The sequence below is a fragment of the Balaenoptera borealis genome, assembly GCF_965194805.1.
Source record: "Balaenoptera borealis genome assembly, chromosome: X".
Lineage (NCBI taxonomy): Eukaryota > Metazoa > Chordata > Mammalia > Artiodactyla > Balaenopteridae > Balaenoptera > Balaenoptera borealis.
The window spans coordinates 20,840,135-20,863,984 of NC_138881.1; the positions used below are offsets into that span (position 1 = coordinate 20,840,135).

The 23,850-nt window shown below is 37.8% G+C and overlaps 2 protein-coding genes across 7 annotated transcripts in view; one reads left to right on the top strand and one right to left on the bottom strand.

The window, feature by feature from the left end:
* ZFX (zinc finger protein X-linked) overlaps nucleotides 1-23,850 on the top strand; it is a 69,162-nt gene that overhangs the window by 13,871 nt on the left and 31,441 nt on the right. For 4 of the 6 annotated variants that reach the window (XM_082375595.1, XM_082375591.1, XM_082375590.1 and 1 more), the window contains exons 2-3: nucleotides 19,254-19,342; nucleotides 22,091-22,660. In XM_082375595.1, the coding sequence (XP_082231721.1) occupies nucleotides 19,282-19,342; nucleotides 22,091-22,660 (631 nt within the window). In that variant the 5' untranslated portion in view covers nucleotides 19,254-19,281. The other 2 variants (XM_082375593.1, XM_082375594.1) reach the window with 2 other exon arrangements.
* LOC309619959 (uncharacterized protein) lies at nucleotides 125-19,247 on the bottom strand (the record flags this gene model as incomplete). Its single annotated transcript, XM_082375962.1, has 1 exon — nucleotides 125-19,247. Exon 1 carries the CDS (start codon nucleotides 257-259, stop codon nucleotides 125-127), a length of 135 nt encoding a protein of 44 aa, XP_082232088.1. The 5' UTR covers nucleotides 260-19,247.

The following is a 23,850-nucleotide window of genomic DNA, read 5'->3' on the forward strand; positions in this document are numbered from 1 at the left end:
TTTACCCCATCCAGGTCAGAACTCTTGTAAAAACTGCTCTGTGGATTTCAGTTCAACACTTCTGTGTCCAGGTTAACCACTCATATGGGAGCTTCTTGGTAGAGTAGTAATGAACTTCTACAGTTCATTTGTCTGCACAGAAGTTGTGCTGTGCCTGGAAGTAATCTCCACTGCCCTTCAGAAACTCCATAAATGTATGACCAAGAACACCACGGAACTGAGGAATATGTCTACTCATTGAAGATTGAGGCCTAATCATACAGCTGGTCCTGAGGTGGCGGTGGTGGCAGGGCCAGGGCGGCGGCTTTGCGGGTATCGGCAGGGTCACCGGACTCCCAATTTCTTTTGCTGCTATTTTTTCTTCTATATATCCACAGGATATGATGAAAATATGTCTAAATAAGTCTAAAAGAATTGTCTTGATAAATCTAAAATGAAATTTCTAGGTAATAAAGTATAGCATCAGTTTAACTGGCAGGATATTTTTCTTAGATGTAGGTAAAACAAGGATGCATCTTAAAATAGGCGATATTTTTAGATTCAATGAAATGTGGGAGTAATAACAGTTTATTACAGTTTATAATTCTTGTATTTTCTGAATACATAGGTGTGTGTGAGTAAAGATGTTTTATTTTCCATTCCTTTTTGCCTCCTCTTTCTTTTTTGTTTGTTTTCTTTTTCTTCTACTTCACTGACTAATGCCTCTAGCACAGAGTTGCATGAAAGCATTGATAACAGACATCATTGTCCACGTGCTTTAATGGAGTGCTTCTAATATTTTATCATTAAGTATGATATTTTCTTGGTTTTTTTTTTTTTTGGAGGGAGGAGATATTTATTAGCTTATGTTCTCTTTTACTTAGCATTTTAGAGTTTTCGTTGATTTTTTTAAATGTTTTTGCAGCCTCTATTCGTGTGATGAATTGTATTCATAGATTTTGTATTTTAAACTGTCTTTGGAGTTCCTGGATATTTGCATCCTTTTGTTATTGCCATGTACTTTTTCTTTTTATGCTAACTTCTTAAGATGTGTTGCGGAATAATTCTTCTCCTTTGAAACAAGTTGTATTTCATAGAGATGATCTGTTTCTGGAAACTTAGAAGTCATCTGTGAAACTGTCTTTGCCTGGTGTCTTTTTTTGTGAGTTGTTTTTTGATTAATAGTTTGTTTCATGGTGATAAGTGTTTTTGGCTTTTCTTAAGTTGCTGTTATTTATACAAAATGAACTGTATTCTAGAAAAATATAAAATTTCAAATATATTGGTATAAAATATAGGCTACTCTAATGACTTTAAAGTGTCTAATTTCATTAATTTGTTCCTTTTTTTTCTGATGAGTACTGCCAATAACTTGCCTATATTAAGGCTTTTCAAATAGTTCTTTTTATTGACCATTTCTCTTTCTGCTCCATGTGGTTAATATTTCTTTCTTTCTCTTTTATTTGCATTTATTCTGACATTTAAAAAATTTAAGTTGGAAGTTTAGCTCATTAGTTTTAACATCTTTATTGGAGTATAATTGCTTTACAATGGTGTGTTAGTTTCTGCTGTATAACAAAGTGAATCAGCTATATGTATACATATATCCCCATATCCCCTCCCTCTTGCGTCTCCCTCCCACCCTCCTTATCCCACCCCTCTAGGTGGTCACAAAGCACCGAGCTGATCTCCCTGTGCTATGCGGCTGCTTCCCACTAGCTATCTATTTTACATTTGGTAGTGTATATATGTCCATGCCACTCTCTCACTTCATCCCAGCTTACCCTTCCCCCTCCCTGTGTCCTCAAGTCCATTCTCTACGTCTGCATCTTTATTCCTGTCCTGCCCCTAGGTTCTTCAGGACCAATTTTTTTCTTTTTAGATTCCATATATATGTGTTAGCATGCGGTATTTGTTTTTCTCTTTCTGACTTCACTCTGTATGACAGTCTCTAGGTCCATCCACCTCACTACAAATAACTCAATTTCATTTCTTCTTATGGCTGGGTAATATTCCATTGTATATATGTGCCACATCTTCTTTATCCATTCATCTGTCAATGGACACTTAGGTTGCTTCCATGTCCTGGCTATTGTAAATAGTTTAGCTCATTAGTTTTTAATCTCTACTCTTATATGCTTTTAAAACTATAAAATTTCCTCTGAACTGTAACTGGTACTGTGAATTTTATGTGAATTGATTTTTTATTATTTAGTTCTAAATATATTGTGGTTTTTATAATTTTCCTATTGCTCATTGAATTATTGAGACTCTTCAAATTTAAGGGAATTTTTTTTGGGAGGTGTTATTACCTCAGTGACATTTATTTCTAATTTTAATATATTATAGTTTGGGGACATTGATTAATAATTTGTATTTCTCTATACTAACAATGAACAACTTGAAAATAAAATTTAAAAGCCAGTACATTTGATTGATTGTTTTATATTTTGTTTTAAAAGCTAGTAGTACAATTTATAGTAAGATCAGAGAACATCCAGTACCTTGAAATAAACCCAACAAAGCTTATTAAGACCTTTAGTGAAAGCATTACTGAGAGAAATGAAAGAAGAACTCATAAATGGGGAGAGATACGATGTTCATGGATAAGAAGTATCAATGTTATAAACATGTCAGTTTTCAACGAAGTCCCAATCAAAACCCCAACTGGCTTTTTTTTTTTTTTTTTTTTAATAGACCAGTTCTCAGATTTATATGGAAATGCAAAGGGCCTGGAATAGCAAAGGCAGTCTTGAAAAAAAAAGTTGGAAAACTTACACTACCATATATTAAAGCTTAATATTATAAAGATGCAGTGATTAAAATAGTGGGTGCAAGGCCAGATTGATCAATGAAACAGAATAGTGTCCGAGAGTAGACCTACATATATAAGGTCAATTGATTTACAACAAAAGTGTGTTGGGATTTTGATTGAATGTAGAGGTTAATTAAGAGAGAAGTAATACTACTGATCCAGTATATTCAAGAGCAAGATTGATTTCTCTGTATATTTGTATTTAAAAAATCCCACTTAGAGTTTTCAGTTACTCTTATTAATGATATTTTACATTTTTAAGTGTTACATAAGAAAGCTTTTGTCTTTAAAATAAAAAGCTTTTGCCATCAAGTATATTAATTTTAAACCAGCACATTTTATGAATTCATTCTGATATTAAGATTTTAGTTGATTCTCTTGAATTTCCTGGATAAGTCATATATAAATAAATATAATTTCTTTCAATTAATAATTATATCTTGCATTTCATTATCTAATTGCATTGCTTATCAGTTCCCATACAATCTTTAATAATAATAGTGTTAGTGGGCATCCTTGTCTTAAGTTTGACTTTAAAAGAAATACTTTTAGTGTTTCACCTTAGTTTTAATACATGTCTTTTTGTTATAAAGTGATACTGATATCATTCTCCTATCTAAAAATACATGTTGTAACATGAACTAGTTTAAGATTTGCATGTTTGTTTTTTAAACCAGCTTTACTGAGAGGAAGTTGTTACAAAATTCACCCTTCAAAAGTGTACAATTCAGTGGGGTTTTTTTTGGTAGATTCAGAGTTGTGCTACCATCACCAGTAATTTTAGAACATTTTTATCCCTCCAGAAGGAAACTCTGTACCCAATTAGCAATCACCTCCCACCCCCAGCCCCTGACAGTCTACTTTCTGTCTGTATGGATTTGCCTATTCTTCATGTTTCATATTTATGGAATCCTGTAATATGTGGCTTTTTGCATCTGGCTTCTTAGCATAAGGTTTTCAAGGGTCATCTACGTGATAGCATGTACTAAGATTTCACTCCTATTTATTGTATTTTTTCTAACTGTTAAAAAAAATGTCTTTCTCTTCCAATTTGACTAGTTTAAGTAAAAAAATAGATGTTGAATCTCAACTTTTCAGCATCTATTGAGGCACATCAGGATTTTCCTTTTTTGACCTCTTAATTTGGGCCATTATTTGGTTGCATCCTTGAATTCTAGAATAACCATACTTTGTCAAGGTGTCTGTGTGTGTATGCACGTGCACGTGTGTGCACGTGTGTGTGTCTATATATATTATATGATGGATCACATTTGCAAAAACTTGACTTGGGATTCGTAATTAACCATGTTTGTAGTTTGGTTACATTATTTTTGTTAGGTTTTCTAAAAAACGGTAAATTAGTTTTATTTTAAGTTATGAATTTTATTTTATTTTGTTTTTATACAGCACGTTCTTATTAGTTATCTGTTTTATACATATTCATGTATATATGTCAATCCCAATCTCCCAATTCATCCCACCACTACCACCACCCCCCTGCCACTTTCCCCCCTTAGTGTCCATACGTTTGTTCTCTACATCTGTGTCTCTATTTCTGCCCTGCAAACCGGTTCATCGGTACCATTTTTCTAGGTTCCACATATATGCGTTAATATACGATATTTGTTTTTCTCTTTCTGACTTTCACTCTGTATGACAGTCTCTAGATCCATCCACGTTTCTACAAATGACCCAATTTCGTTTCCTTTTATGGCTGGGTAATTTTCCATTGTATATATGTACCACATCTTCTTTATCCATTCGTCTGTCGATGGGCATTTAGGTTGCTTCCATGACCTGGCTATTGTAAATAGTGCTGCAGTGAACATTGGGGTGCATGTGTCTTTGTGAATTATGGTTTTCTCTGGGTATGTGCCCAGTAGTGGGATTGCTGCATCATATGGTAATTCTATTTTTAGTTTTTTAAGGAACCTCTATACTGTTCTCCATAGTGGCTGTATCAATTTACATTCCCACCAACAGTGCAAGAGGGTTTTCTTTTCTCCACACCCTCTCCAGCATTTGTTGTTTGTAGATTTTCTGATGATGCCCATTCTACTTGGTGTGAGGTTTAATTACTATTATTATTCTTGTAATTTATTTTTAATGTATTTATTTATTTTTGGCTGCATTTGTCTTCGTTGCTGCGCGCGGGTTTCTCACTGTGGTGGCTTCTCTTGTGGCGGAGCACGGGCTCTAGGCGTGCAGGCTTCAGTAATTGTGGCTCGCAGGCTCTAGAGCACAGGCTCAGTAGTTGTGGCACACAAGCTTAGTTACTCTGTGGCATGTGGGATCTTCCTGGACCAGGGATCGAACCTGTGTCCCCTGCATTGGCAGGCGGATTCTTAACAACTGCGCCACCAGGGAAGCCCCCTCATTGTAATTTTGATTTGCATTTCTCTAATAATTAGTGATGTTGAGTAGCTTTTCATGTGCTTCTTGGCCATGTGTATGTCTTCTATGGAGAAATGTCTACTTAGGTCTTCTGCCCATTTTTGGATTGGCTTGTTAGTTTTTTTAATATTGAGTTGCATGAGCTGTTTATATATTTTGGAAATTAATCCTTTGTCCGTTGATTCATTTGCAAATATTTTCTCCCATTCTGAGGGTTGTCTTTTTGTCTTGTTTGTAGTTTCCTTTGCTTTACAGAAGCTTTTAAGTTTCATTAGGTCCCATTTGTTTATTTTTGTTCTTATTTCCATTACTGTAGGAGGTGGATCAAAAAAGATCTTGCTGTGATTTATGTCAAAGAGTGTTCTTCCTGTGTTTTCCTCTAAGAGTTTTACAGTGTCCGGTCTTACATTTAGGTCTCTAATCCATTTGGAGTTTTTGTGTATGGTGTTAGGGAGTGTTCTAATTTCATTCTTTTACACGTAGCTGTCCAGTTTTCCCAGCACCACTTATTGAAGAGACTGTCTTTTCTCCATTGTATATCCTTGCCTCCTTTGTCGTAGATTAGTTGACCATAGGTGCGTGGGTTTATCTCTGGGCTTTCTATCCTGTTCCATTGATCTATATTTCTGTTTTTGTGCCAGTACAATATTGTCTTGTTTACTGTAGCTTTGTAGTATAGTCTGAAGTCAGGAAGTCTGATTCCTCCAGCTCCGTTTTTTTTCCCTCAAGACTGCTTTGGCTATTCGGGGTCTTTTGTGTCTCCATACAGATTTTAAGATTTTTTGTTCTACTTCTGTAAAAAATGCCATTGGTAATTTGATAGGGATTGCATTGAATCTGTAGATTGATTTGGGTAGTATAGTCATTTTCACAAGATTGATTCTTCCAGTCCAAGAACATGGTATATCTCTCCATCTGTTTGTATCATCTTTGATTTCTTTCCTCAGTGTTATAGTTTTCTGAGTACAGGTCTTTTACCTCCTTAGGTAGGTTTATTCCTAGGTATTTTATTCTTCTTGTTGCAATGGTGAATGGGATTGTTTCCTTAATTTCTCTTTCTGGTCTTTTGTTGTTAGTGTGTAGGATTGCAAGATTTCTGTGCATTAATTTTGTATCCTGCAACTTTACCAAATTCATTGATTAGCTCTAGTAGTTTTCTGGTAGCATCTTTAGGATTCTCTACGTATAGTATCATGTCATCTGCAAACACTGATAGTTTTACTTTTTCTTTCCCAATTTGTTTTCCTTTTATTTCTTTTTCTTCTCTGATTGCCGTGGCTGGGACTTCCAAAAATATGTTGAATAATAGTGGCGAGAGTGGACATCCTTGTCTTGTTCCTGATCTTAGAGGAAATGCTTTCAGTTTTTCACCATTGAGAATGATGTTTGCTGTGGGTTTGTCATATATGGCCTTTATTATGTTGAGGTAGGTTCCCTGTATGCCCACTTTCTGGAGAGTTTTTGTCATAAATGGGTGTTGAATTTTGTCAAAAGCTTTTTCTGCATCTATTGAGATGATCATATGGTTTTTCCTTTTCAATTTGTTAATATGGTGTATCACATTGATTGATTTGCGTATACTGAAGAATGCTTGCATCCCTGGGATAAATCCCACTTGATCATGGTGTATGATCCTTCTAATGTGTTGTTGGATTCTGTTTGCTAGTATTTTGTTGAGGATTTTTGCATCTATATTCATGAGTGATATTGGTCTGTAATTTTCTTTTTATGTAGTATCTTTGTCTGGTTTTGGTATCAGGGTGATGGTGGCCTCATAGAATGAGTTTGGGAGTGTTCCTTCCTCTGCAGTTTTTTGGAAGAGTTTGAGAAGGATGGGTGTTAGCTCTTCTCTAAATGTTTGATAGACTTCACCTGTGAAGCCATCTGGTCCTGGACTTTTGTTTGTTGGAAGATTTTTAATCACAGTTTCAATTGCATTACTTGTGATTGGTCTGTCCATATTTTCTATTTCTTCCTGGTTCAGTCTTGGAAGGTTATACCTTTCTAAGAATTTGTCCATTTCTTCCAGGTTGTCCATTTTATTGGCATAGAGTTGCTTGTAGTAGTCTCTTAGGATGCTTTGTATTTCTGCAGTGTCTGTTGTTAACTTCTCCTTTTTCATTTCTAATTTTATTGATTTGAGTCCTCTCTTTTTCTTGATGAGTCTGGCTAAAGGTTTATCAATGTTGTTTATCTTCTCAAAGAACCAGGTTTTAGTTTTATTGATGTTTGCTATTGTTTTCTTTGTTTCTATTTTACTTATTTCTGTTCTGATCTTTATGGTTTCATTCCTTCTGCTAACTTTGGGTTTTGTTTGTTCTTCTTTCTCTAGTTCCTTTAGGTGTAAGGTTAGATTGTTTATTTGAGATTTTTCTAGTTTTCTTGAGGTAGGCTTTTATTGCTATAAACTTCCCTCTTAGAACTGCTTTTGCTGCCTCCCATAGGTTTTGGATCATTGTGTTTTCGAAAAATGGTAAATTAGTTTTGTAAAAAGATTTGAGATGGGTTTCCTCCTGTGTTCAGCTAGCTTTGGGAAAAGCCTAGAGCTTTTTGAAAGGGTAACAGACATCTTTCTCCTCCCCCCCCCCCATTTTATGGTGATTGGGTTCTCTATCTCTTATTGAGTTAATGCTTGTAAATTAACATTTCTTTTCAGTGTGCTAGCATAGAATTATAGACTGTTTTCTTACAAGTTTTTTACTTTTCCTGTATCTGTGTTTTTTTCTTTATTTCAAATTATGTATGTTTGTGCTTCCCCCCAGTTTCCTCCTTTCTTTTAGATTATTATCTAGTAGTAGTTTCCTATCTCCCCAAATCCCTGAAAAAAGCAGGCATGGATTTGGGCGGGGAGCGGGGGGGGGGGGGGGGCGGGGAGTGCAATGTGAATTAGCTGATTCCCTAGCTTTGCTCCAGAGAATGATCATGGAATTAATGCTGCTGATACTCTACCTGGAGCTGATACTCAGTGGAGCATGCCCATTGTTGGTCATGTAAGAAACAGGTGGGGAGGGGAGGGGGGAATAGATGAAGGTAGTCAAAAGGTACAAACTTCCTGTTATAAGATAAATAAATACTAGAGATGTAATGTGCAGTATGATGAAGGTAATTAACACTGCTCTATGTTATATATGAAAGTTGTTAAGAGAGTAAATCTTGAGAGTTCTCATTACAAGGAGAAGAATTTTTTTTTCTGTTTCTTTGATGTTGTATTTATATGAGATGATGGATATTCACTAAACCTATTATAGTAATCATTTCATGGTGTATGTAAGTCAAATCATTATGTTATACATCTTACACTTATAGAATATGGAATGTCAGTTATATCTCAGTAAAGCTGGAAAAAAAAAAAGATGAGCAAACAAAGAAAAAAAGAAGCAGGTCTGCAGGTGTATTGCAAACCAGCCCTTTCATTGTCCAGCATGTTCTTTTTTTGTTTTATGTTTAAAGGATTTATTAAGTTATAGGTACAAAACATACTCCTAATAGTATTAGCAGAGGATCAATGTAAAAATGCTCCATAACTTTGCAAATGTCAATTTAAAAATTTTGTTACAGTTGTTGAAAGGCCTGATATTATATTCTTGCCAGTATTTAAAATGTACAGAGAACATTGTTAGTGTCAGCATTGAGTTTACAGAGCCTAACAGACCCAAAGTGATGTATTTAAGAAGAGCAATAATAGGAAGCATGTGTGTTCATGTAGGTGAGGGAAAGAGTAGGGTAAGTATTAGTCAGGTTACTGTTTTGGTGCATATATATGGAATCTAAAAAAAAAAAAAAAGATTCTGATGAACCTAGGGGCAGGACAGGAATAAAGACACAGACGTAGAGAATGGACTTGAGGACACGGGGAGGGGGAAGTGTAAGCTGAGACGAAGTGAGAGAGTAGCATTGACATATATACACTACCAAATGTAAAATAGCTAGCTAGCTGGAAGCAGCTGCATCGCACAGGGAGATCAGCTCAGTGCTGTGTGACCACCTAGAGGGGTTGGATAAGGAGGGTGGGAGGGAGACGCAAGAGGGAGGGGATATGGGGATATATGTATACATATAGCTGATTCACTTTTATGCAGCAGAAACTAACACAACATTGTAAAGCAATTATACTCCCATAAAGATGTTAAAAAAAGAAGTTACTGTGTTGGTCAATTGGCAAAACAGTAATTTTAAGAAGTTTCCGAGTTTAAAAAGATTTAAAATAGTTTAAAAAACTGTAAAGCTGCAGTACATGTTTTTTACAGCTGGTTATTAGAAAACTAAGGAAAGCCGTCATTAGCTTGAATAAAGTAACATGAAAGTGAGACTGCTTTAGTTTAGGGGAAAAAACCCCTGAAATTCCAATGCATTATCAGAAAGATTTTCCAATACAAGGAGACATGTTGCTCATTAAGGAGGAGTTCGATAAGAAAAGCACTTTTTTTTTTGGCTGCACTGCGCAACATGCGGGATCTTGGTTCCCTGACCCGGGATCGAACCTGTGCCCCCCTGCAGTGGAAGCACAGAGTCTTAAACACTGGACCGCCAGGGAAGTCCCCTGAAAAGCACTTAACTAAATTAACAACTGTGGGAATGACCAGTTCAGAGATGAAGTAAATGCCTGATTTTGGGAAGGATGGCAAGTGCAAGAAAAAGATTAAAAAAAGTTTCTGATAATACCAACAATTCTTCATCATGTACTGCATTTGACAGAAATTAACCTTTTTTTTAAAAAAAAAATAAATTTATTTATGTATTTATTTAGGGCTGCGTTGGGTCTTCGTTGCTGTGCACGGGCTTTCTCTAGTTGTGGCGAGCGGGGCTTCTCATTGCGGTGGCTTCTCTTGTTGCAGAGCACGGGCTCTAGGCGTGCAGGCTTCAGTAGTTGTGGCACGCGGGCTCAGTGGTTGTGGCTCACGGGCTCTAGAGCACAGGCTCAGTAGTTGTGGTGTACGGGCTTAGTTGCTCCGTGGCATGTGGGATCTTCCCGGACCAGGGCTCGAACCCGTGTCCCCTGCACTGCCAGGTGGATTCCTAACCACTGCGCCACCAGGGAAGCCCAGAAATTAACCTTTTAAAAATTTCCCCTGACGGTTTTATTTAGTTTAACTCTTCTGTGTACTGTGTAGTTTAAATTAATTTCCATATTATGTCAAAACAGTCTCCATCCTTTGATCACATCAAGTGTTTCACAAAGTCCACTCCAGTATACCTCAACTAAAGGTGGTTATTAGAGGAAATCATGTGAGTAGGATTTCTGTTCAGAGTGTCAGGAAAAGCTGATAAACTAAACTATTTTTTTAAAACTTCAAAATCAAAATGAGTCATCTAAAGAGATTTGTTAGACATTATGATATACAGTAGTTTTATGTAATGAACATGGATAAATTATTGAGTATATTAAATAGCAATATTTCATGAAGGAGGCTGTACTACTTTACATAACAAAAACTATGTAGAAAGTGTATGCACTTCCTGGGACTTCCCTGGTGGTGCAGTGGTTAAGAATCCGCCTGCCAATGCAGGGGACACGGGGTCAAGCCCTGGTCTGGGAAGATCCCTCATGCCACGAAGGAACTAAGTCTGTGCGCCACAACTACTGAGCCTGCGCTCTAGAGCCCTCAAGCTACAACTACTGAGCCTGCGTGCCACAACTACTGAAGCCCGCGTGTCTAGAGCCCATGCTCTGTAACGAGAAGCCACCGCAATGAGAAGCCCTCGCACTGCAACGAAGAGTAGCCCCCACTCGCCGCAAGTAGAGAAAGCCCGCGCGCAGCAACGAAGACCCAATGCAACCAAAAATTAAAAAAAAAAAAAAAGTATATATAAAGAAAAAAAGGGTATGTACTTCCTAACATCAAGCTACAGTCTTAAAGACAAAGGCATTTAAAAAGTGTAGTGCTTAGTGTTTGTAGCACGTCAATGCAACTAACTTCAGAGGGTGTTTTGGCAACTCTTTAAAAATTTTCTTTATATTTTTTATTTTTAAAGCACTTTGTTGAGGCATGATTGACATATAAAAGCTTTATACATTTAATGTATACATTTGATGAGTTTGGGGATAAGTATACACCTGAGAAATCATCACCACCAGCAAAGCCATAAACATTCATCACCTCACAAAGTTTCCTCCCACCATGTCGTCATCGTTGTCTTCTTCTTCCTATTCTTCCTCTTCCCCTCCTTCTCCCTCTCCTTCTCCCTCTCCTTCTCCGTCTTAGTAAGAACACTTAACATAAGATCTACCCTTTTAGCAAATTTTAAGTGTACAGCACAGTATTGTTAGCTATAGACACTGTGCCATAAAGAGGATCTCCAGAACTCTGTATCCTTTGAACATTATCTCTCCAACTTCTCTTCCTTTTTAACCCCTGGGAGCCACTGTTCTACTCTCTGCTTCTCTGAGTTTGACTGTTTTAGAGTCCACATATAAGTGAGGTCATGCAGAATGTTTTTTTTTTTTCCTGTATCTGGCTAATTTCACTTAGCATAATGTCCTCTTCCATCCATCTTGTCACAAACAATGGAATTTTAAGGCTGAATAATATCCCACTGTATGTATATATCACATTTTCTTTATCTATTCATCTGTCAATGGACATTTAGGTATTTTGGCAACTCTTAATCTGAACATGAATAGGGGCTTTGGAAAAATAAGACTTTAAGAAGGCTCGTCATTTTAGGTCCAAATTTTTTATTTCCTATTTAAAAGCTCTTTAAAAAAAATTTTTTTTCATTTGAAGTATAGTTAATTTGCAATGTTGTGTTAGTTTTAGGACCAAATTGTAATAGATTTTGAAAGTTCGAACTCTTAGACTTTAAACAAACAAAACCTTGAAATTACTGATTGGCTCAGATGGTTTTATGGAAAAAACTAATCTGTAACAAAAACTTGGCATTGAATTTTTGAGCAAAGTGTACAAAAGTTCCAAGTAGGACAGGGCAAGGAAGGACGGGGCTCTGACATTTACAACAGGAAGCATTTTCTCTTCCTCTTCTTGGCACAGAGGGTGGGCAAGGTTTTTTGAAAATAAAATATTGTATTAGGGAGTAGAATTTGAATTAAAGCTATTAGCTTAATATTATTAATTATATATATCTCTTTCCTTATTTTTTGAATGTTTGATCTGTCAGGTGTTGATAAGAGTTGTAACTTTTCACTACTATTGATTTTTTTTCAGTTTCTATCATAGTTTTTTTGCTTTTACATATTTCCATTCTGTTTTGACACATACAAATTCATAATGACTTCAAATTCAAGATAGACTAGAGAAGACACACATTCATTTTTACTTCCTTTTGAAATCACATTGAGGAAGAAGTATAAAAATTCAGAGAAAAAAGAAAACCTGAGAGGTATGCCACTTGTAGACCAGAATATGATGAATTTCTGGTTGAATAAAGCAATTGGGAATCAATTAATGGCAAAGCCCTAGAGAGCTTAGTGAACCTGTGGCCCTATTTGGAAAGTTGGAAGGACCATCCCAAAATTGTCATTCTGTGTTTTCCCCAGTGTCAAAAGTGGGGACATCCGAGGAGAAAGAGCAAGCCATGGGCACAGCCAGATAATTAAAGTTATGGAAAGCCAAGCCTTTTACTTATCAGTATAGATATCTCTAGTGGTTTTCCTCCTGAGCTAATGCCAAAAATTTGGCTCTCTGAATTGCAAATTCATCCATAGGAAATTCCAAAGTGGGTACTGTGGGGAGAAAGTTAAGGACCGTGCTTTAGGTAGCTTGTAGTATCCTGAGGGAGATTGGACCTCCAGTACCTGCAAGATGGGCTACTCATCCACCTTAAAGGAAAGCCTGGCTAGTTACATGGTTCCTTTCTCTCCCTTGACCTCATTCTAGACGGGACTCCTTTGGTCAGAACTTAGGTTCATTGCTAGGCAAACAGGGTTTCTCACTTGGGCTGAGGAAATACAGCCCAGCTATCAGAATGTAACTCTAGACCCTCATCTACAGATAGGAATGGACAACCTGTAAGAACCATGCTTTTGAGGAAAACCATCAGTCTGAAAGAGAGGCACCAAATTCAACAAACTGAATAATGAAACAGCAGAGGAGACAGGTTAATATAGGGTACAGAATAAACTTTAAATCCTCAGAGATATTTGAGAAGATGCAGTATCCACTGAAAAAAGATTGCTGTGAAAAAGAAACTAAGTTTATTTTGGAATTAAAACATGATCTTTTAAGTAAAAATTCAGTAGATGGAGTGAAGATCAAATTAGCTTAGAAGGAAGAGTTTAGGGATTCTGAGCATGTAATAGAAAGACAAAGATAGAAAATACAGGAGAAAAAGTTAAAGCAATATGGAGGCTAGATTTAGGAGTTCTTACATCCTATAATAGAAATTCTGGTAAGAATGAACAGAGAAAATGGAAGCAAGTATTGAAACAGAAGAAAATTTCTTGAGTTCAAGAAGGGCTCAAATCTTTTGATTGGAAGATTCCCACTGGGTTCTGGAAGTAAGACCACCAGAGCTTGTTAGAGTGGTAGCAGTGAAAATAAAGGGGACATGATGAATTTAAGAGTGGATGACTATGAGACATATAAGGGCTGAATTGGTAAGAGAAGTGAAATAGCATTCCAGATTTGAAAATTAGATATCTGAAGAAATGATAGCTGCATTTCCCACATTGAACAATGTGGGAAAGAACTGGGAAAGAAATTCATAGCTTAAGAGGGAAGATATTAATTAGGCTTTAAGTGTAAATTTTCACCAGTTCCAATTTCCTTCTAAGAAAAATTCTGTTACAGGTGGATCTGCTTTTGTTTCTGTTTCCTGTAGCTTGAGCAATTCCATCTAATCTGTACGATACAGTTTGGTTTTCTGAGCATGGCTTAGGGAGAGGAACTAGAGTCAAGTCATAAAATTAAAAGGCATGGAGTTTGGGGAAGACCAAAAGCAGACAAATGATTCTTGTATGCTTATGACAAAAAGCAAAGTGAAAATATAAGCACCTTCCCCGAGAGGGAGATCATGAAAGTGTCTAGGCATCAAAAGATATATTATCAGCTCGGTGGTTTGTGACCACCTAGAGGGGTGGGATAGGGAGGGTGGGAGGGAGGGAGACGCAAGAGGGAAGAGATATGGGAACATATGTTTAACTGATTCACTTTGTTATAAAACAGAAACTAACACACCATTGTAAAGCAATTATACTCCAATAAAGATGTTAAAAAAAAAAAGAAATAAATTATATTCATTATCCCAGATTTAAGACAGATGAAATGCCACTGCTATACCTATTAACTTGGCATGGTATTTTTATTGCTTTATTTTGAAGAATTGAAGAAAATTATTGTGAATTTCCTGAGTTTCTCTCAAACCAATATTTCCCTTAAAATGGTACGTTTTTCTGTTGTGAATTCTTCCATAGCATTTTTAGGATCATGACTCCTGCATCTGGGAAGGGAATATTTTACAGAGCTTAAGGTGAGAGTGACGTCCCGGAAGTATTTTGAGGGCATTTGATAATCAGACTGAACATTAGTATGTGTTCGCCCAAAGTGTTAGGTTCTTGGTTCTCTGAACCGTTCTGCTTATTTGTCTTCAGATTCAACTGTTCTCTGGGCTTGGTTCTTGCAGCAAAGGTAGGGGCACTTTGCATTACATCATCAGCCTGCGCTCCCCACCCTTACTTTATCACAATCCTGAGAACTTTCCTGAGTAGGTTCTATCCTAAGAACATTGGTTTCATTCTGGTTGTGAGAGAGATTTACTTCTAACCCCACAGGGGTTACAAAGTTGAAGTATAGTCATCTCTGCTTAGAAGTTCAAAACATGTTTTTTTCCTGATTTGAGTTTTTATAATGACAAAATAGAAGGAAAAATAACCAGTCAAAACTGTTTGTTGAACAACTATTGCTTACCTGAGTCAAAATAAGGTGAGTGGACACCCTCCATTTGGGCCAGCATATCTGTTAGGAAATGGGTATGATGTGAAATGTTGGGAAATAAGTGTGTTATGGTAGCTTGGGTTAATATTTTAGAGCACCCTGAATTTTGGGGAACTGCTGAAGCTTTCTGAGCAGGGGAGTGCTGTGATCAAAGCAGTACTTCCGAGGATTAGTCTGCCCACAGATTGCAGGAATGCCCTGGCATTTGGCACCAGCCCTTACTTGTAGGTTCCTGGTCATTTGTTGTGGGAGTGGCAGAAAGCGAAAGGCCAGTTGAGAGGCTATTTTTGTTCCCTGGGGATCAGGAAATATGAAGCTGAGAGTGAATGGTGACAGTGGGAGTAAAAAGGGACAGATTCCTGAGAAGTTGTGGAGAAGGAAGGGACAGTCTGACAACCTGACCGAATATAAGCAGGGAAGAAGGAAAAGGCCTTAGTGGTCATGTCAGGAGAAAGCAAGGTTTTCTCCTGATGAAAATGTTCAGCATGGGACTTCTCTGGTTGTATAGTGGTTAAGAATCTGCCTGCCAATGCAGGGGACACGGGTGCAATCCCTGGTCCGGGAAGATCCCGTATGCCGTGGAGCAACTAAGTGCGTGCGCTACAACTATTGAGCCTGCGCTCTACAGCCCTCGAGCCACAACTACTGAGCCCACGTGCCACAGCTGCTGAGCCCAGGCGCTGCAACTATTGAAGCCTGCGCGCCTAGAGCCCGTGCTCCACAACAAGAGAAGCCACCGCAATAAGCCCACGCACCGCAACGAAGAGTAGCCCCCACTCGCTGCAACTAGAGAAAGCCCGCGCACAGCAACGAAGACCCAACGCAGCCCCCCCACTGCCCCCCAAAAAAAAAAGATGTTCAGCAGACAGTGTGGTGGAAGTGTTAGGTACTACCCTGAGTATGTGGATTTGGGGAATCATCTTTGTGTAAATGCTAGTTGAAACCCTGGAATAAAGAAAAAGAAGAGAAGAGGGCTGAGTGTCCCACCCTGGGCGGGGTTGCAGTAGTGGGAGAGGACCAGCAGAGTAAACAGTGCTTGGGAAGATGGGAAGAGGACTAGGATGTCACTTAAACTGAGGTAGGAGAGAATTTCAAAATCGAGGGGATTATCCATCAAACTCTAGTAGAAAAGCTGAGAAAAGGAGTTATTGTGCAGGTGGAGAATTCTTAGAGTTGATGGGTTTGGGTTTATGTAGGGAAATTGGGGAGAGGAGCCTTAAATACCTTAAGGAACCCCATTTATTGCCTTCTAAATTGGCTTGATTTCATGTATACTATGCCATTATGCTTAGAAAATTAGCTTATGTTTATCATTTTGTAATTACATTTTTAAAAGGAGAAAAAGAATTATGGCTAGAGGTGATTTTGATGGGGAGAGAGCAGTGACAGCTTATTCAGAGCATGTACGTTTTCCATTTTTTATAGTTGAAATGTTTTTTGGTTTTTGGTCCTTTTGTTTGAAGCACTTTGAGTAAATAACGTGAAACATGCTCCTTCCTGAAAATGAATAGAATATGTCTCAGAGTTGACAAGCTGAAAATCTGTTTATTATATTAACATTAATTAAATGAGTTTCTCATGGATATTTCATTAAGGAGTATATATATGTATATAAACGCAAGTTTGGCATCTGAAAATAAGACATAAATAATCATAATTTACAGCAAACAAGTAGAGTCAGGGAAAAAGGAACAAAGATAAAGTGCTATAGAAATTCAGAGGGGGGAGAGATTATTTTCAGCTTTTTCTTTTTTGTGTGTGTGGGGAAGGGGACTTGGGGGAAGATCCAAGCAGAGGTGATAGGGGAAAGGTGTTCTGGGTAGAAGAAACCCTGAGCCAAATAAGGAGTTGGGGTCTTATGTGGATATGGGGCATTTTTGTTTGGTTGAAGTGTGTTCATATGGTGGTCGGGCGAGGTGCTTGAAGGAGAGTTAGGGAAGATAATGAGAGAAAGATAGTTTGCAGCTGGAAGTTAGAAGATGGCAGGAGTTTCAACTTTATTTGCAGGCAGCAGGGAGCCATTAAACATTTTTTGAACAGAGGCCTGATATCACCTGGCTGATGCTTTAGAAAAATGATTCTTGTTTTTGTTATTTGAAATTTTAGTAAGCAGCATGCAGCACTTATATCATCAGCAAAAAATGATAAAAGTAAAAGAAAGATGCATCTAATAGAACCATTTAGGTTGGATTAGAAAGTGAGAAAGTAGAGATAAGGAAACCAGTGAGGGAGGAGGTTTATGTAATACTTGCAACATGAGTAAGCCCTAATCCCTGATGTGTGCTCTTTTGTAGCAATGATTAGTACTAAGTAGTATATTATTTGATTGGTTTTTTTTGTTGTAAGTTTTTGGCTTAAGTAGAAAAGGAAGCATTAAGTCATTGGGGTGGCTTGCAAAAACTCAAGGCAGACTGTAGCTGGACCTCAGAAAGGTCTAGAACCAGGAGCTAAAAAGCTATTATTGGTAAGCCTCCCTTCCCTGCTCCCTCTCCTCTATTTCTCAGGGCATTCACTGGATTCTTTTTATTATTTATTTGTAAACTTTATCTCACTAGTCTAAGCTGAAGTTGGAAAATGGCCTTCCTCACCTCCTATGTTCCAGCCACCAGGAGAGGAGAGGGAAGAGAGAGACAGAGGCAGAGAGAGAAAGATAGACTAAGTGACCTTTGCTCATGGTTTCGATTCTCAGGGATAGGACTTTGATTTTATTGTGCTCAAAGATGAACTTATTTTTACCGTTTTATAGTTAGTGCCAATCAACTATGGCCAGGAGAGTATACATACACTGCAGGAGTTTACTTTTCTAGATTGGGGGGTTAGTTTTTTGTGGGTTTTTTTTTTTTTTTTGGTGGCTTATTTATTTATTTATTTTTTAATTTCTTTGTTTTTTAATTTTTGGCTGCACCGGGGCTTCGTTGCTGTGCATGGGCTTTCTCTAGTTGTGGCGAGCGGGGGCTACTCTTCGTTGCTGTGCGTGGACTTCTCATTGCGGTGGCTTCTCTTGTTGCAGAGCACGGGCTCTAGGTGCACGGGATTCAGTAGTTGTGGCATGCGGCCCCAGTAGTTGTGGCCCATGGGCTCTAGAGCGCAGGCTCAGTAGTTGTGGCACACGGGCTTAGTTGCTCTGCGGCATGTAGGATCTTCCCGGACCAGGGATTGAACCCGTGTCCCCTGCATTGGCAGGCAGATTCTTAACCACTGCACCACCAGGGAAGCCCGATTGGGGGATTAGTTAAGAGGTCATTGTAAGTTAGGCAGAAATCCCAAAGGGTGTTTACTATGATTTTGCACTTTGAATCTTTAACCGTTGTTTAATGTATTGGTTGAAAGATAGCAGACTACATTAAATTCAGAGAAGTAATATGAAAATTGTGCAGGAATTTCCTCCTGATAAGCTACAGAGTATAAATTGAACCTTAATAAAGCTGGTTACCCTTGTGGGAGTGAGGAGTATACAGAGTGAGAGGAGACCAGAGTGCTGGGGTGCTGGAAATGTTCTCTAGCTTGATCCGGGTAGAGTAGTGATTACACAGATTTATGCATGTGTCACAATGCATCAAGACGTTTGCAGTATGTATGTATGTACGTATGTATGTATGATGTATGTAAGCAGTATCTCAAAAAGTTGAGGCAAAGCTGACTTATTTGATTTATCCACCTTTCCTTGTCATATAGATGCCCATGTATCATTATGTTTTTGGCAATTTAATTTTAACTTTTCCCTTTTATTTCAGATAGACACATTTTTTTTAAATTAATTAATTAATTAATTTATGGCTGTGTTGGGTCTTCGTTTCTGTGCGAGGGGTTTCTCTAGTTGCGGCGAGCAGGGGCCACTCTTCATCGCGGTGCGCGGGCCTCTCACTGTTGTGGCCTCTCTTGTTGCGGAGCACAGGCTCCAGACGCGCAGGCTCAGTAGTTGTGGCTCACGGGCCTAGTTGCTCCGCGGCATGTGGGATCTTCCCAGACCAGGGCTTGAACCCCTGTCCCCTGCATTGGCAGGCAGATTCTCAACCATTGCGCCACCAGGGAAGCCCTCAGATAGACACATTTTTGATAGATGTTCATCTGTCACATAATTTTTGGTGTCTCAGAAACGTAAATAGTATGATGACATTTTTTTAATACATATATTAAAAAGAGTAATACTTGGTTTACTTTTTCGCCTAATTTAGGAGCTGTGACTGATGAGAATTAAAGGCCATGGATGAAGATGGACTTGAATTACAACCACAAGAGCCAAACTCATATTTTGATGCAACAGGTATAACTACTTGGGTTGTTCCACTTCCCGCCTACCAGATTTGGAGTTGGTTGTCAAGTGGAAAAATTGCTAGATGCTGTCATTGATATTTACACTTAGGTATCTTGTTATCCTATCAAGCTTACAGATGTTAAAGTGAGTATATTATTATTCCCCTCCTTAAAAATTTGGCTCCCTCATAACCAACACTCATATTCTTGTCAGTAACAGCAACATTATCAAAACCTTAGTGTTTACTTCAGTCCTGTTAAAGTTCTCCCTTTGAAAATATTCCTTGCTTACATCTCTTCATTCTACTTTCTTCCACATAGACCATTATCCGGCTGGTAAAGTATAAACCTAAGGCCCTCCATGTTCTGACCCCATCCTACTTTTAAAATCCTCTCTCTCACAAGTTAACAAAAGGAGTCTTACCTCACTCCCCAGACTGTACAAGGAGAATTAAATTTATGAAGTTCTAAAAATGGGAAAAAAAGTATTCACAATTTTGGATTACTCATGGTTCCAGTTATATAACAGTGAAGTGATTATGCTAGGTTTTGTAATATAAAATGGTTTTATATCACACTAGCTACCTTATAAATAAAATGTTAATGAGTTTTCCATTGGACTTGAAATGACTGTATTGTATACTAAAGAAATAGCAATTAACTTTATCAGGAAATTAAATATTAGCGATTTTTAATTTTAACTTTTCTTTAATCTCTAAATCTAATGGTGGTTTGTGTATTTTTCTTAACAATTTGGGATAGTCTTTTGACTCACATTTGGTAATTTCAGCTTGATAATGATAAGTGCAAAGTTATGATTCTTTCTTCTTTAGAACATGAAGTATAATTAATGTGCTTGAAAGAGAGACTAAGCTCTTTCGAGAAAAACGCACACCATTTACTAGCTTAATGTTGCCACAAGCAAGCCTGGATCATGGGCTAAGGGGTAGATTGAAGGGCTGTTGCATTTTAGCCCTGATTGTTAACACTTATGGTGTTTGTTTATCTTTGAGCAAGTCACTTAATCTGCCAGGGCCTCCATTTTCATATGTCCTAATAATAATGAAACCTTTCATTACAGTTTTTCAGAACACTTCCCATATATTCCCATTTGATCATCACAGCAGTCCTGTGAGGTATGCATGGCAGATACTACTGTCCTCATTTCACTGATGAGGAAACCGAAACTCAGAGGTTAAATGACTTGCCCAAGGTCACAAAACTAATAAGTGTCCAAATCCTGCTCTCTGATTTAGATTTTTTTAAGCAGTACTCTTGCCACTAAATGCTTTCATCTTCATGTCTGCAAAATGGAGATTACAGTGATCTATTGCTTGATGTTAATATTGAGAATATTGAAAACAGTATAAAGCATTTTGTAGAAGTTCTATGGGAATTAAAGCAAGCACTCTTTATTAGTTCTAGGTGTAAATAAAATGGATATTAACTGGCTTTAAGATTTCTTACATTTTTAAAGGTTCTTTGGCCCTTGTTGATTATTTGTGTTTGTTTAAAAAAAAAAAAAAAAAGCCATGTGTCTCTCTGAGGGCCTGGCCATTGACACAGAGTCATTGAGTTAGGCAGCTGCTTGGACTCAGCCTGGTCTGAGTCACATCCAGAAGCACTAATCGACTGAATAGCTTTTTAGGTAAGACTTTTATAAAATATTGTTTGCTTTTCTCTGGATCAGGAGCCAAGGTACCAGATTTGTTTTATTTTATCTTACATTATGTTTTTGGCAAGGATATCTGATTTTGATTCTCATTTGTGGCATTTATTCAGAGTAGTATTTACTGAGCACCATAACCTGTGCAAACTGTGTGATCTTGGTGAAGTCATTTAATCTCACTGGGCTTCAATTGATTCAACCCTCTACCTTCATTTGTTAACTGCAGAGTGGACTAGAGTAGGGTTTCTTATGTTCTGAGGAACTGCCAGGGGGATTGGCATATGGGGGGATGGGAGGAAGCTGAACGGAGGCGGACTACCCTGGTGAGGTTGGGGCAGGCCCCACTCCAACTAACCTCACCTTCCATTGCTCCAGAGCAACTGCACTTTTATTCATCTTATCTGTCCACAGAGGCTCCTTAACCAGTTGTCTTTCCTCTTTAACTGTGGCCTTCTAGCCCTCTTTTTATTTATGGCCCGATTCTTTTTATATTCTAGATTCGAAGGATAGTTTCTGAATTTCCATAATCATAAATGGAGGATATTGGTGGGATATTGTTCTAGAACAAAGGAGGAGAAAGGGGAAATGAAGGGAAGTAAAAGAAAACATGGGAGAGATGGACAGGAGAAAAAAATATGAGTTGAAAGAGAGATAGAGCAAGAAGGGAAAGAAGTGAAAAACATATAATGAAGGAAAATGGTATATTTGCCACCTGAAGTTGCTTTACTTATTAATTTTTGTAATCATCCCTTAAGTACCTATGCATATGGGTTTAGTTTTAGTCAGCCTAGAATATTACTTTCATGAATATATTTTTGTGTGTGTGACTGCCTCAGTTACTTTGTTTTTCTTTTATTTCCTTACCTGTTAATTGATTTGGGATGAGTATAAAAGTTCTTGTATTAAGAATTTCTATTTCTGATATGATTCAAAAATAGATTCTCTCTTTATTTCTTTAATCTATCTTAATGTTTGAGACAACTGAGGAGCTAGTCTGTTTTCCTGGTAGAAATTAAGTAACATTTACATTAATTGAGGTAGTCATGCATGTCTACCTGAAATTTGTGATTTTAATTTTTTTTTTTTAAGGAGCTGATGCTACACACATGGATGGTGATCAAATTGTTGTGGAAGTACAAGAAACTGTTTTTGTTTCAGATGTTGTGGATTCAGACATAACTGTGCATAACTTTGTTCCTGATGACCCAGACTCAGTTGTAATCCAAGATGTTATCGAGGACGTTGTTATAGAAGATGTTCAATGTCCAGATATCATGGAAGAAGCAGATGTATCTGAAACGGTCATCATTCCTGAGCAAGTGCTGGACTCAGATGTAACCGAAGAAGTTTCTTTAGCACATTGCACAGTCCCAGATGATGTTTTAGCTTCTGATATTACTTCAGCCTCAATGTCTATGCCAGAACACGTCTTGACGAGTGAATCCATACATGTGTCTGATGTTGGACATGTTGAACACGTTGTTCATGATAGTGTAGTAGAGGCAGAGATCGTCACTGATCCTCTGACAGCTGACGTAGTGTCAGAAGAAGTATTGGTAGCAGATTGTGCCTCTGAAGCAATCATAGATGCCAATGGGATTCCTGTGGACCAGCAAGATGATGACAAAAGCAACTGTGAGGACTACCTTATGATTTCCTGTGAGTCTTGGGGTACAGTGATTGTCGAAGATGGTTTTTTTTTTTAATTAATTAATTAATTTTATTTTTTTTTAGCTGTGTTGGGTCTTCGTTTCTGTGCGAGGGCTTTCTCTAGTTGGGGCGAGCGGGGGCCACTCTTCATCGCCGTGCGCGGGCCTCTCACTGTCGCGGCCTCGCCCGTTGCGGAGCACAGGCTCCAGACGCGCAACCTCAGTAATTGTGGCGCACGGGCTTAGTTGCTCCGCGGCATGTGGGATCTTCCCAGACCAGGGCTCGAACCCGTGTCTCCTGCATTGGCAGGCGGATTCTCAACCACGGCACCACCAGGGAAGCCCCCTCAAAGGTGTTTTTGAAGGCTGTCTTTCCTAACTTATATCAGGGGTGAAATTTTCTTGACTTCTATAAAATTAAATCTCATAGACCTTCCTTCATTGTTGTTTCAGTTTGGAGCCTGTAAGACAACTCAAAATTAAGAAAAGTGGAATGGTACAGGGTAGAATCATTTCTCTGTAAGGACACAGTAGAAAGATGAGATTTCTTCAGTCTAGAGATCAAAGATTGAAAGGACTAGAACTGAACTTTGTGAAATCATGAAGGATGTGATTAGGCTGTTACCAGCCTTCAATAGAATTAGGAACCCTCTTGAAACTTAAAAGGAGTTCAACTTAGAGAAAAATGTATACCCAAACTACTTATATTCTTGTATATGGATGTACAGTACTACTTATGTAATACTATGTACTTATATAATATGTAAAATGCTCTTTATATAACAGATAGCATGGAAAAGAGCTCTGGCATAGTATTTAAACAAATATTCCAAAACATGATTTCAAGTATGATGGACTCATACTAGGTTATTGAAGAAAAGTAAGGTGTTTTGGAACACACCTCTAACATCTGGGAGAATAGCTATGTCTTCTTACAATTTATTTCTTGGTACCACTTTCAGAGATCCTGAGGATCCTAATCCTCAGTTAGATAGACCACAGTTCTGACCCAGTATGGAAATTCTAATTATGCCTCTAGGAACTAAACTTCAAACAAATAAAGACTTACAGACTATTTGCTTATATAAATGCACGAGACCATTTGCTTTGCTTGAATACCTGTTATAGAACAGGAATTTAATATGAAATATTGGAGTCCACCAGCATTTTAGGAAATACCTTTTAAAAGTTCTTAAGATT